Consider the following 14,614-nt stretch of genomic DNA (forward strand, 5'->3'; position numbering starts at 1 on the left):
AGGCCGGGCCCGAGGCCTCCCGCAGCCTGGGCTCGCCACGCGGCGAGGGGGCCGGGCTGGGGCAGAGGGCCTCTCTCTCGGCGGGCCTCTTGGCGTCAACGGCTCCGCAGCTGCGCTGGCCCTAGGAAGCGCCTGGAAGGGAGGCCGCTGTCCCCGCGAAAATGCTGGGCGGCGCGACCTCGAGCCGCAGCCCGAAAGGCGGCTGCTGCCGCGGTGTAGATTTGCATCGCGAAGGGAAGCGGCCGGCGCCCGTGGCGAGGCGAGAGCGGAGCGGAGCGGGCAGCCTCCGCAGAAGCGCAGGCCCGGGCCAATGTGCGGCGCGGTGTAAAAGGGCCCCCCGCGCGCGCTTTCCTGAGGGCAACGGGGTCAGGGCGGAGCGCCGGGCGAGGGCGCGCGCCTCTAGCCGGACGCCCGGAACGGCGGGCCGGGAGCGGAGCGGAGCGGAGCAGCCGGGCGGGGGCGACGCCGAGGGCGGCGGCGGGCGGGCGGGCGCGCGTCTGAGCAGCCTGGAGCGCGGCCCTCGCCCTCGCCCGGGCTTCCCCCGGCCCCTGCAGCCCGCTCGCCCTGCCAGAAGGCCGGAGGGCTCTGCGGACGGGGCGCGCGCTTGCGAGGGGCCGGTGAGCGGGGCTGCAGAGAGGGGCGCGCGCGTTCCCAGCGCGCGCAGTCGCTCTCGGCGGTGCTGGCGCGGCGCGTCCTCCGCCAAGGCCGCCCGAGGGCGGCAGCGCGGCGGGGGCCCTCCTGGGCAGCCTTCCCCAGTGGTGCACCCCCCGGTGTTCTGGACTACAGTGCCCATAATTCCCGGCCAGCATGGCCAATGGCTGGGAACTGCGGGAGCGCATCCAGGGAGCGCCGGGCTGGGGAGGGGCTCTCGGTCCCGGCCTCAGCTTCCCGGAGGCGGCGCGGTGGGTTTTCCCCGCGAGAGCCCCGCCAGGCCGCCCGCAGCTCCGAAGGCGGCGGAGAGGCGCGCCCTTGTCGGGGCCGACGAAAGCAGGCCGGGCCAGCGCGGGGGCGCGCTTCGAGGCCTCCGGGACCCGGCTCCGCGCGCGAAGCGGAGCCGGAGAGGGGAGCGAGGCGGCGGGCGCGCTGCGCTCGCCGTTTGCGGGATGGAGGCCGCGAGCGGTCGGGGGCTTCCAGACGGGGCTTTTGCGGCGCCATCGCCCTGCCACGTTCGCGGGAGTACAGGGGTCCCGCCCTGGCTTTGGGGCCGGACGTCCCGCAGCCCAGTTGTGTCGGAAGGTGCAGGGCGAGAGTGACCCTGTCGCCCCTCCTCGGCCTCTGCGGGCTTGGGACGCTCCGGGGCCTCCCGGGGCTGGAGGCCGATGTGCCGCTGGCTCTGCGCCCGCCTCCGGGGCTGGTTGCAGACAGCGGCGCAGGGGCTTCTGCGGTGCCCTGTGGCAGCTGTTCTGTGGCCCCCACCGCTTGTCCCCGAGTCTGTCTCGTAGCCATAGGGAAGTGCTGGTCGGGGCGAGGGGCTCTCGGTGATCTGATGGCGCCCGGCACTCCCTCTCCTCTCCCAAGGAAGCCTGTGCTGGAAGCAGGGCTGGGCTGGGGAAGGCCATCAAATGCAGGTGCCATCCTAGCACAGCGGTGGGCACTGTGCCTTGGTGGTGCCCAGGGACTGGGGCGGCCTGGTCTGGACAGGGTTGCACTGCCTCCAAAGGCGCGGATGCAGAGCCAGGTACTCTGTGGGCCTGCCTTGGGCCTAGAGGCCGGCATGGCTGCAGTGGTTCACCGGCTACAGGCAGTCCCTGTAGGACTGCCTGTAGGCAGACAGGCAGACAGGGATAGCCTTGTTGTTGTTGTTCAGTCGTGTCCGACTCTTCGTGCCCCCATGGACCAGAGCACACCAGGCCTTCCTGTCCTGCGCTCTCCCCCGGAGCGTGCTCAAGTCCATATTAATTGCATCAGTGATGCTATCTAGCCATCTCATCCTCTGCCGTCCCCGTCTCCTTTTGCCTTCAGTCTTTCCCAGCATCAGGGTCTTTTCCAGAGAGTTTTCTCTTTGCATTAGGTGGCCAAAATATTTGAGCTTCAGCTTCAGTATCTGTCCTTCCAATGAGCACTCGGGGTTGATTTCCTTTAGGATGGACTGATTGGACCTCCTTGCAGTCCAGGGGACTCGTGTAAGAGTCTTTTCCAGCACCACAGTTCGAAGGCATCAATTCTTCGGCGCTCAGCCTTCCTTATAGTCCAGCTCTCACAGCCATACATTACTACTGGGAAAACCATAGCTTTGATTAGACGGACCTTTGTCGGCAAGGTGATGTCTCTGCTTCTTACTATGCTGTCTAGGTTGGCCATAGCTTTCCTCCCCAGGAGCAAGCGTCTTTTAATTTCATGGCTACAGTCACCATCTGCGGTGATCTTGGAGCCCAAGAAAATAAAATCTGTCACAGCTTCCATTTCTTCCCCTTCTATACGCCAGGAAGTGATGGGGCCAGATGCCATGATCTTCGTTTTTTTAGTGTTGAGTTTCAAACCAGCTTTTGCACTCTCCTCTTTCACCCCCAACAAGAGGCTCTTTAGATCCTCTTCGCTTTCTGCCAGTAGGGTGGTATCATCTGCGTATCGGAGGTTGTAAGTAATTCTCCCGGCAATCTTAATTCCGACCTGTGATTCATCCAACCCGGCGTTTCTCATGATGTACTCTGCATATAAGTTAAATAAGCAGGGTGACAATATGCAGCCTTGTCATACTCCTTTCCCAATTTTGAACCACTTGGTTGTTCCATGTCTGGTTCTTACTGTTGCTTCTTGACCCTCGTACAGGTTTCTCAGGAGACAGGTAAGGTGGTCTGGTACTCCCATCACTTTCAGAATTTGCCACAGTTTGTTGTGATCCACACAATCAAAGGCTTTAGCGTAGTCAATGAAGCAGAAATAGACGTTTTTCTGGAAATCTCTTGCTTTCTCCATGATCCAGCGAACGTTGGCGATTTGATCTCTAGTTCCTCTGCCTCTTCAAAACCCAGCTTGTACTTCCGGTAGTTCTCGGTTCGCATACTGCTGAAGCCTAGCTTGTAGGATTTTGAGCATCACCTTGCTGGCATGTGAAATGAGCGCAATGGTGCGGTAGTTTGAACACTCTTTGGCGTTGCCCTTCTTTGGAATTGGAATGTAAACTGACCTTTTCCAGTCTTGTGGCCACTGTTGAGTGTTCCAGATTTGTTGGCATATTGAATGCAGCACTTTAACAGCATCATCTTTTAGGATTTTAAATAGCTCGGCTGGAATACTGTCATCTCCGCTAGCTTTGTTGTTACTAATGCTTCCTAAGGCCCACTTGACTTCACTCTCGAGGATGTCCGGCTCAAGTTCAGTGACGGCACTATCATGGCTATCAGGGACATTCAGATCTTTCCTGTATAGTTCTTCTGTGTATTCTTGCCACCTCTTCTTAATCTCATCTGCTTCTGTTAGGTCCCTGCCTTCTTTGTCCTTTATCATGCCCGTCTTTGCACAAAACGTTCCCTTGAGATCTCCAATTTTCTTGAAGAGATCTCTAGTCTTTCCCATTCTGTTGTTTTCCTCGATTTCTTTGCATTGTTCATTTAAAAAGGCCTTCTTGTCTCTCCTTGCTATTCTCTGGAACTCTGCGTTCAGTTGGGTATATCTTCCCCTTTCTCCCTTGCTTTTCGCTTCCCTTCTTTCGTGAGCTACTTGTATCATCAGACAGCCACTTGGCTTTCTTGCATTTCTTTTTCTTTGGGATGGATTTCGTTGCTGCCTCCTGAACAATGTTACGGACCTCTGTCCATAGTTCCTCAGGCACTCTGTCTATCAGCCGCTTCACTCTTTCTGGCGCTACTTGGAAATACCCTCTGCTCTTCCCCAGTAGCATATTGGACACCTTCCGACCTGAGGGGCTCATCTTCCGGCGTCATATCTTTTAGCCTTGTGAGACGTTCCATGGGGTTTTCTTGGCAAGAATACTGGAGTGGGTTGCCATTTCCTTCTCCAGTGGACCACATTTTGTCAGAACTCTCTGCCATGACCTGTCCGTCTTGGGTGGCCCTGCACGGCATAGCTTATGGCTTCACTGAGTTACGCAAGCCCCTTCGCCACAACAAGGCAGTGATCCATGAAGGGGGGGAGGGCAGTACAAAACTGTAACAGCCCCTCTCCCACATGCAGGCCATGATTCCATCCCGCACATGCCATCTCCCGAAACATGAAAGCAAGCATAACTATTTTAATTCTGAAACTGCAACAGTACACTGGCTTTTATACCATGCTCCAAAACAGCCGCCCTCTTTTGTTTCTTTTTGCAATTTGTGTTCAACATAAACTCCAGCCTGTGTCCTACAATACTCGCTAACTCGTTTCAACTTTTGGGTTGGTCCTGTTGAATGTTTTTATTCTTATGGACCACTGGCGCTGCAGACATTTTATAAGTAGACCAATTCACTTTACAGCCTTATCTCCCCAAATTCAATTTGCCCTGCACGTTCACGCACAAGAGGCCACAGCCAGGTAGTTTAACTGTTCTTGCCCCAGAGCAGAACACCTTGCAGTTTCTGTGGAGTGCTCCTTTGCTGAAACATCTTTCAGTTTCGGCCACACTTCACTGAAGCTGCGTTGCACTTGTGTGTTCTTCACTCACCCTAACTTAATATGAGAAGTTGCGCCTCTTCTTCCTCTTTCACAAACACATACTTGAAGGGGTTTTCCTCAATCACATTTCACAAAGGAAATTCTCAGAACCGGGTGCTTCTGAAGTGGACATTTAGTAGGTATTGTCATCGCTGTATTTACCGTTTCCGTTGTTACTTTATTGCCTGGGGTGTTTATCGTTGGAACCTGCCCCGAGGGCGTCTCCCGGCTGGGCAGCGCGTGTGCGCGTATTGACGAGCAAGCCCGCCCAGAAACAGACACGGCAGAACGGGGGGCCGACCCGAGACACGCCCTCGCGCACGTTCCGGGCCGGCCGCCCCAGCAGCAGCACCGGCTCCCGCGGGGATCGGCGTCCCCGCGCGGCGCGGCGCCCTTCGCGCCGGCTGTCGCGTCCTCAGGCTGCCACGAAGGGCTCCGGGCGGGCGGGGCGGCGGTCGAGAGGCCGCGCTGCCTCGGGAGGCGCGCCTCTCTCTCGCTCGAAGTGCGCGTCCCGGGCGAGCGGCCAGGGAAGGGCCGGCGCAGGCCAGCCGCGCCCCGCCCAGAGCGTGCCCCGCGCCGCTTCTCTGCTCGGCTCCAGCCAACCTCACGGCACCAGGACCCCGTCGGGACGGAGGCGGGCCGGCCGCGTGGCCTCAGCGCTCCCGCCGCGGCGCTCGCGAGGCCCTGGACCTCCGGCGGGCCCGGCTCGGCCTGTGCCGCGAGCGCCCGTGCCTCCGCCCGCCGTGCGAGGCTGCCCCTGGCGGCCCCTGCGTGGCCCGCGCCCGCGGGGAAGGAGCCGCCGCGCCGGCCCGGCAGCACCCCGCGGCTCGGGCGCCAGGGGCTGCCGGCGCCGGCCGGCCAGCCCCGCCTGCGGCGCGCCCGCATCGCCCAGCAACCGGCCGCCTTGGAACGCGCCGCAGAACCGCCGCCCGAGGGCTGCGCGTGCACGCATGGGGCGGGGGGCGTCGTGGGCCGTGGGGCTCTTGCTGGCCAGCAGCCTGTGGGGCGCGTGCTGGTCGCAGCGCCCCCGCTGGTACTACGGGGGGCTGGAGCCCGCCTTCGGGGTGCCGCCGGATCGCTCCCAGGGGGCCGCATTCGACGCCCGCGCGCTGCTGTGGTACAGCTACTGGACTGCCGTCGGCTCCGCGGCCGTGGCGGCCGTGGCGGCGGGCGCCTGCTTGATGAAGCGGTTTGCCAAGGCGCAGAAGGCGAGCGGGGCCGGGGCTCTGGCGCCTGGCGGGGCGCGCCGGGCATGCCACGAGGCCTGCTCTCCCTCATCCGCCAGCCGCTTGGGTGCACAGAGGAAGCCACGGGGCTGACCCATGCGGCCGTCACCTTGAAAGCTGGGCAGCCACAGCGAAGGGCTGCTCAGCTGGAAGGGGCACCCTACCCCTGGGGCCCAGCGCTGCGTGCGGGGGGGTCTCGGGGGCCCGCTGCCGTTGCCACCGTGTTCTGTACTCGGGGCCGAGCCGCTTCTCAATCTCCGCCTTGGCGCGCAGAGCCCTCCGCAGGCCCGCGAGCTGAGCCACCCCCGGTTTTCGTGCGCACTCAGCCTTCCCCAACCTGGTGCTCCCAAGCTGCATTGCACCGCAAGCCCCTTTATGCCAGGCCAGCGTGGCTGCAGGGGATGGTGGGAGTTGCAGTCAAACGCATCTCCAGGCCACCAGGCGTTTGCCATTTCATGGAGACTTGGCAGGGGCCTGCAAACACCTCCCCGCATGCCCCCCCCCCCGGGCCCAGGTGATTTGTGTCTGTTCCTCTGCAGTGCAGCCCTGCCCCAAGGACCATTAGGACTGGGAGGAGAAAGTAACGGCCTCGTTCTCCTTGCCCCCTTCTTCTCCTTCCCCCAGAAGCGAGGGGAGAGTGAGCCACTCCAGCAGGCAGACCCCGAGGAAGCGGCGTTAATGGACGCCATGCACCTGCTGGACGTGATGATGGAGAAGACCTGGCGCCATCTGTGCCGGCTGGAGAGGAGGCGGAGAAGCCGCCAAGAAGCCCACACCTTCCGCTGAGGGGGTGGAGCACGCCGGTCTGGGCCCAGCCGGAATAAAGAGGCCCTGTGGCCCCATTGCAGCTCAGCAGTGCTGTTCTCTATTCAGGGGCGGGGTGGGTGTTCGAGCCTTACCCTTGCAGACAAGGAAGGCCTTGATCCTGTTGCGGTGCTCGGAGTCTGTCCCTGTTCAGCTGTTTTCTGGGGACACTGGAAGCTGCCTCCCCGCTAGCCACCTGTTGGTCTGTCTAGCTCTGACGGATTGCTACCCTGGCTGGCAGCACTCTCTCTCAGCTCAAGCAGGATGGATCCTGGGGTCTTTGGCAAGCCAAGGAGAGGCTTGACCACTGAGCAGCAGCCTTTCTGGTAGGGCGCCTCTTGCAGGCTTGCAGCATCCATGCCGTGGCAGAAGGGTGCCTTTGGAACACTGCTGTGGCCTATGCCCTGGTTCAGAGAGCTTCTCAAACGCTACTGTCAGTACGTTGGCAACCACGGAACACAGTCTACAGTCACATTTCTCTTACAAGCAGATACCATCTAGAGCCAGTTCAATACTTCACTCTGATTATAGGTAATACAGAATTCTAGTTGTTAAGACACACTCCCTTAGACAAGATTTTGTCTTTTACTGCAAAGTATTAGCATAACAGTACTAAATACAAGAGCTTATGTATGCATAAATTCACACACACATAAATTTAACATTCTTAAACAAGGCTTCTAAGCAGAGTCAAGTACGTTTGCTAGTTCTCAATGATACTCAATATCAAGCTTACCAGGTTAATTCTACAGGCGGCACGTTGTGGAAAGCTGATCCTACAGGAGAGCTTCCACTGTTGTGTGTTTCAAGCCTCCTTTATATACTTTTTGGATGCTAAAAATATGTTCAAACTATTTTTACTACAGCTTATATTATCCAAGAATTCCAAAGATAACCTTTCTACACTAAATCTTCATATGTCTAAATAAGAATATCAAATTTTGAAGTTTCTTATCAAGATTAATGTGCATACCAACATACTAAACATCTTAACTTTCTTTGACATGTTACAGTTATGTTTTTGACACAAACCTATTCACTTGATGCCATCCTGTCTTGTGAGCTTGTTTTTCTTACATATTTACAGTCTGGAATGAGGCCTCTCGCTCACTTATCTGACCTGATGACTTTACAAGGCTTTACCAGTTGAAAGTCATAAACCTAAATTTAACATTGACACCTCCTTATCTAGATTCCTTTCTAAACAGTAAAAGTATCTAATGATCTATTTCTAATTGCCTGGTACAATTGCCTCTAATCTGGCAAACCTCAGAGCTAAGACATTTTAATTACTCTTGGGTCAGAAGCCCATACTGGGTGATATTAGGCATTGGGATCCCATTTTTTAATTCCAGAATTCTCTTGGAGGCATTTAAGTTCAGAATTTCCTGATTGAGCAGCAGGGGTGAGATCATGCAGACATGAAAGATTTGCTTGATCTGCCACACTGTGCACACATCTGCTTGCCACATCTCAAAACGGTGTGGTGGCGCTCTAAGGTGGGGAAAAGGGCAACTAAGGGCACAATCCTATGGCTGCTAGTCGGCGGCTAGACAGCCATAGGATAGTCAGTTCCCTGAGAACCAACCTCCCTCCCCCGCCCACGCTGCCTCGTAGCGAGCACGGATTGGCCCCGTGCTTGGAAGAGGAGGGTGGTGTGGCAAAAATGGGGTGTTCCCAGGGGCGTGCTGGGATGGGGAGGGCAAAAGTGCCGTTCCGACGCTTCCTATGCATCATCCGGCGTCTGCTTCCCCCCACTCCAACTTCCCACAGCTAGACAGCCAAAATCGGCTGTCTAACTGCGAATGCAGGGCAGCTGAAGTGATCCCCTCCATGCTTCTCCTGCCCTGCACTGGATAGGTGGTCACCTCTGAGTTTGGAGGCGGCTGCCCATCCTGACAGGATTGCACCCTAAAATGATCACGGGCTGGTGCAACTCCCCTTTGAGGAAAGGCCACCACCACACCTTGGGCTCTTAAGGCCTGGCGTGCTCTGGTCCATGGGGTCACGAAGAGTCGGACACGACTTAACGACTGAACAACAACAAGCAGAAGACCAGAGAGGGGTGTTGCGGTGTAAAGAAAGTGGAGAGGGAGACTTTTTCTCCCCCTCTCATAATGCTAGAACCTAAAGGGGATGTGCCATGAAGTTGATTTGCAGCAGACTCAGGAGAGACAAGCCAGGGCCCCCGTCCACACAGCATGGAATTCGTTTATGCAGCTCACTGCGACAACGCATGATGCCTCTGGCTCTGGAGGCTTTGAAAGGGGCTTGGGCAAATGTGGGGGAAGGTGTGCTGGTCAGCTACTGCAGGCAGACAAGAACGTAAGATAAGCGGAAGCGGATCAGGCCGGAGTCCCCTCTAGTCCAGCACCTGCTGCAAAAGCAGCCACATGGCTGCCCCCATGGGAAGCCTGGAAGCAGGGCAGGTGAGCACGCACACCCCTGCCTCGCAACTGGCAGACGGGGGACCTGCCTCCAGTCCGGGGGGATGGTGAGCCATCAGGGCCAGTAGCCACTGGTGGATGCACCCTCCATGGATTGCTCTAGCCCTCTTGAGAGCCGTCCACGTGGGTAGCCACGGCTGCATCTTGCCGCAGCAAATCCCACAGAGGCATTCTATGATCTGGGTAGTTTTATTTTCATTTCCTTTTCTACTTATGCCCGTCATGGAATTTGCCTTTTCCACAGCAGCCGCGCACAGGATCAACCTTTTCTTTGCATTGTCCACCCCAACTCCAAGACCCTCTTCCATGACCACCAGCTCGGACCCCGTCAGCATGTACGAGAAGTTGGGGGTTTGGGCCCAAACACGCAAGGCCCCTACAAGGCAGATGGCCAGCTGTGGCTCCTGGGGCAGAGGGCAAGGGAAGAAACACACCAACGGGGGGGGGGGGCTGCTACCTTCCAACCTGGTGGGGAGCTGGACCCTCTGATCCAGCGGGGCTCTCTTTCTGTGGGAAGGGCACATTGGCTTGGGCTCCTGGACCGGTCAGAACAGGTGAGAAGATGGCAGGAGGTGGGAGAGAGGCGGGTGAGGGAGACATGCACGTTCGCGCTTCTCGGGCTGCCGCCTGGAGCTGCCCACGGCTGGGGGGTCCGCAGGTTGCGCTCGACTGGATGGGGGAGGGCACACGGGCGACGGCAGCGGGGGCGATGCTCCCGAGAGCGGCGGGAAGGCCAGGACCAGGGAACAGGGCGGCGCGGGGGAGGAGAGCAGCCCTGGCTCCTTGCGCTCGCCGCATCTCCGCGTTCCCCGGCGGGGGCGGCGCGGGCAGAGGCGGCGCGGAGGCCTCGCCCCCGGGGGCGGCGCGGGCCTCGGGCTGCCGGGGCGCCCCGCGAGGGGCCCCGCTCTGCCTCTCTTGCCCGGCCTTGGCCGAGGAGCTCCCTTTCCCTCCGGCTTCTCCAAGAACTAGGCGCCTCGCCTCCGCCCTGCCCTCCCGTCCTTGCCGCTGCTGCCGCCGCCATGCACGGCGGCGCGCGGCGCGGCTGCCTTTCCCCGCCCCCACCCTAAGCAGCACCAAAACCCCCGGAAGGCTGCGGGGGCCGGGATCGCCCCGGGGCTCGCCCGAAGCCCCAAGCACTTCGCGGGACGCCCACAGGCGCCGGCGCATGGGCGTTTCTCCTCGACGCGCACAGTCGCGGGCGGCAGCAAGCAGCCCCCCCCCCGCTTCGGGGGCCGCCGCCGCCGCCGCCGCCGCTGACCGCCTCAGACGAGACGCGAGGGCCGAAGGACACGGGCCAGGCGGCCGCCCAGCCCCGAAGGCCCGCCCAGCCCCCACGGGCGGCCCTCCCCAGCGGCGCAGCCGTCAGCGCCATCTGGCCCGAGGGGCGCCCGCCGCATGGCGCCCCGAGCCGGGCAATGGCCCGCCTCGGGCCGGGCCGGGCCGGAGCGCCGGGCTCTGCCGGCGGCACCCTCGCGGCCCGCAGGCGCCGACCCGGAGCCGCTCCCCCTCCAGCGCCGCCACGTCTTCCCCCGGCAGGAGGGGCTCTGCCGCACGCCTGCGTCGCGGCCCCCGCCGGCCGGAGCGCCAGGAGGGCAGAGACCGCTGCGCACTCCAGCTCCGGGAGCCACTGGCGGGCGGGCGCCGAGGCCCGGGCTTCACGGGCGGACCCGACGGGCGCGGGGGCGCTGAGGTGGAGGCCGCGCACGGCCTGGGGGAGGGCCGGGCCGGGGCGTCGGCGGAGCGCCAGGGGCTGCCGGGCTAGAGGGACGCGCGAAGACTCGGGAGACCGGGCTCAAGCCCCCCCCAGCCACGAAGACGGCCGGTTGCCGTCGGCCCGGCCTTCCTCGCAGGGCTGTCGCGAGGGCGAGAGGAAGGCGAGTCCCGCGCGCGCCCCCTGAGCCGCCCCGGGCCGGATCGCGGCGCGCTGGAGAGGCACAGGCCCCGCGCTCCTGCCCCTGATCCTGCGCGGCGCTCCTCCCGCCGCCCCTCCGGGCTGGGCCTCCAGGGTGAAGGAGAGGGTTCATCAGCCGAGCCCCCTGCCTCAGGGTGGCTGCTTTTTTGGAGGGCCCCGCGCCCCGTGCTGAGGCTCCAGTTCGCTTTCTGGGCCCGTCTTACACCCACCGCCCTCCTGGGGCCCCTTCCTTGGGCTGCGGGAGCGGTGTCAGGAGCGGCACCGACCTCCTGGGAGCAGCTGCAGAGCCAGCTGTGCATCCGGTGGCCTGGCGGCAGGGTCGGGTCTGTGTAGGAGCAGCTGCTGCAGGCCGCGAGGGGGAGAGGCCCTTGGAGGCGGGAGGGAAACGGGGCGGGGGCGGCCGGGGCGGGCACAGGCACCCCGGCCGTGGCAGCACCTGCTGCCCCCTCCAGCCCGGACAGCGCGCGCCCATCAGCCCTCACTTCCTCCTCCCCCCACATAAAGGATTTTAAAGTATTTTATTTTGAAGGGGAAAATAATACTAAACCAGCAACAACCAGTGTTTCTTGCGCATGCCAAGTTATACACACTATCAGAAACCCCAAGGCCAGTGGAGGTTTCAGTCCCAGAGTGGTTTCTTCCTTTGTTTTTCCCTTCCCTTCCCCCCCACCCTCACCCCCGTCCTCTCAACATCACAAAATGAGCACTGAACTCAGATGCAAGCGGCTTCCATGCATTGTTTTTATCAGGTCTGCACACATAACCCATGGAAGCCATTTTTCTAGGAAGCCTTCCACCAGGGATGGGCTATGTGTCCCTTTAATTTGGTCTGAAACCTCATCCATAACTAAGAATTCCCATCTTATCAAACCAACTAGTAATCAGTGGCAGGCATTTCTCTTTCCCCCCTTCATGGATCACTGCCTTGTTGTGGCGAAGGGGCTTGCGTAACTCAGTGAAGCCATAAGCTATGCCGTGCAGGGCCACCCAAGACGGACAGGTCATGGCAGAGAGTTCTGACAAAATGTGGTCCACTGGAGAAGGAAATGGCAACCCACTCCAGTATTCTTGCCAAGAAAACCCCATGGAACGTATCACAAGGCTAAAAGAGATGACGCCGGAAGATGAGCCCCTCAGGTCGGAAGGTGTCCAATATGCTACTGGGGAAGAGCAGAGGGGATTTTCAAGTAGCGCCAGAAAGAGTGAAGCGGCTGGGCCAAACCCGAAAGGACACTCAGCTGTGGATGTGTCTGGCGGTGAAAAGAAAATCCGATGCTGTAAAGAACAATATTGTTTAGGAACCTGGAATGTCAGATCAATGAATCAAGGTAAGCTGGAGGTGGTCAAACATGAGGTGGCAAGATTGAACATCGACATCCTGGGAATCAGCGAACTAAAATGGACAGGCATGGGTGAATTTAATTCAGGTGACCATCATATCTACTATTGTGGGCAAGAATCCCCTAGAAGAAATGGAGTAGCACTCATAGTCAACAAAAGGGTGGGAAAAGCAGTACTGGGGTACAATCTTAAAAATGATAGAATGATCTCAGTACGAATCCAAGGCAAACCATTCAACATCACAGTAATTCAAGTCTATGCCCCAACCACTGAGGCCGAAGAAGCTGAGGTTGATCGGTTCTATGAAGACCTACAACACCTTCTAGAACTAACCCCCCAAAAAAGATGTCCTCTTCATCATAGGGGATTGGAATGCTAAAGTAGGAAGTCAAGAAATCACCGGGATAACAGGCAGACATGGCCTTGGTGTACAAAATGAAGCAGGACAAAAGCTAATAGAGTTTTGCCAAGAGAACATGCTGATAATAGCAAACACTCTTTTCCAACAGCACAAGAGGCGACTCTACACATGGACATCACCAGATGGTCAATATCGAAATCAGATTGATTATGTCCTTTGCAGCCAAAGATGGAGAAGCTCCATACAGTCAGTAAAAACAAGACCTGGAGCTGACTGTGGCTCAGATCATGAGCTGCTTCTTGCAAAATTTCGGCTTAAATTGAAGAACATAGGGAAAACCACTAAACCGTTCAGGTATGACCTAAATCATATCCCTGATGAATATACAGTGGACGTGAGGAATAGATTTCAGGGATTAGACCTGATAGACAGAGTGCCTGAGGAACTATGGACGGAGGTCCGTAACATTGTTCAGGAGGCAGCAACGAAATCCATCCCAAAGAAAAAGAAATGCAAGAAAGCAAAGTGGCTGTGTGATGAGGCTTTACAAGTAGCTCACGAAAGAAGGGAAGCGAAAAGCAAGGGAGAAAGGGGAAGATATATCCAACTGAATGCAGAGTTCCAGAGAATAGCAAGGAGAGACAAGAAGGCCTTCTTAAATGAACAATGCAAAGAAATCGAGGAAAACAACAGAATGGGAAAGACTAGAGATCTCTTCAAGAAAATTGGAGATCTCAAGGGAACATTTTGTGCAAAGACGGGCATGATAAAGGACAAAGAAGGCAGGGACCTAACAGAAGCAGATGAGATTAAGAAGAGGTGGCAAGAATACACAGAAGAACTATACAGGAAAGATCTGAATGTCCCTGATAGCCATGATAGTGCGGTCACTGAACTTGAGCCGGACATCCTCGAGAGTGAAGTCAAGTGGGCCTTAGGAAGCATTAGTAACAACAAAGCTAGCGGAGATGACAGTATTCCAGCCGAGCTATTTAAAATCCTAAAAGATGATGCTGTTAAAGTGCTGCATTCAATATGCCAACAAATCTGGAACACTCAACAGTGGCCACAAGACTGGAAAAGGTCAGTTTACATTCCAATTCCAAAGAAGGGCAATGCCAAAGAGTGTTCAAACTACCGCACCATTGCGCTCATTTCACATGCCAGCAAGGTGATGCTCAAAATCCTACAAGCTAGGCTTCAGCAGTATGCGAACCGAGAACTCCTGGAAGTACAAGCTGGGTTTCGAAGAGGCAGAGGAACTAGAGATCAAATCGCCAACATTCGCTGCATCATGGAGAAAGCAAGAGAATTCCAGAAAAACGTCTCTTTCTGCTTCATTGACTACGCTAAAGCCTTTGATTGTGTGGATCACAACAAACTGTGGCAAATTCTTAAAGTGATGGGAGTACCAGACCACCTTACCTGTCTCCTGAGAAACCTGTACGAGGGTCAAGAAGCAACAGTAAGAACCACACACGGAACAACCGAGTGGTTCAAAATTGGGAAAGGAGTACGACAAGGCTGCATATTGTCACCCTGCTTATTTAATTTATATGCAGAGTACATCATGAGAAATGCCGGGTTGGATGAATCAGATGTCGGAATTAAGATTGCTGGGAGAATTATCAACAACCTCCGATATGCAGACGATACCACCCTAATGGCAGAAAGCGAAGAGGATCTAAAGAGCCTCTTGTTGAGGGTGAAAGAGGAGAGTGCAAAAGCTGGTTTGAAACTCAACATTAAAAAAACTAAGATCATGGCATCTGGCCCCATCACTTCCTGGCATATAGAAGGGGAAGAAATGGAAGCAGTGACAGATTTTACTTTCTTGGGCTCCAAGATCACCGCAGACGGTGACTGTAGCCATGAAATTAAAAGACGCTTGCTCCTGGGGAGGAAAGCTATGGCCAACCTAGACAGCATA

At 57.7% G+C, this 14,614-nt stretch overlaps 1 protein-coding gene across 1 annotated transcript; it reads left to right on the top strand.

Moving 5' to 3' along the window:
* Positions 1-82: 82 nt before the first annotated feature.
* LOC146343211 (uncharacterized) lies at positions 83-6,699 on the top strand. The gene is made up of 2 exons (XM_084806895.1): positions 83-617; positions 6,444-6,699. The coding sequence occupies exons 1-2, from the start codon at positions 162-164 to the stop codon at positions 6,603-6,605; spliced, it is 618 nt and encodes a 205-aa protein (XP_084663021.1). The 5' UTR covers positions 83-161; the 3' UTR covers positions 6,606-6,699.
* The last annotated feature ends 7,915 nt before the right edge of the window (positions 6,700-14,614 follow it).

Source organism: Heloderma suspectum, chromosome 6 (genome assembly GCF_057233095.1).
Source record: "Heloderma suspectum isolate Gila_16-S chromosome 6, 16-S_ref, whole genome shotgun sequence".
Taxonomy (NCBI): domain Eukaryota; kingdom Metazoa; phylum Chordata; class Lepidosauria; order Squamata; family Helodermatidae; genus Heloderma; species Heloderma suspectum.

Excerpts from the sequence above, each read along its gene's own strand:
- LOC146343211 (XM_084806895.1), top strand. The coding sequence starts at position 162 with ATGCTGGGCGGCGCGACCTCGAGCCGCAGCCCGAAAGGCGGCTGCTGC. Across the intron at positions 618-6,443 it reads CGCGCGCTTGCGAGGGGCCG|AAGCGAGGGGAGAGTGAGCC; the intron begins GTGAGCGGGGCT and ends TCCTTCCCCCAG.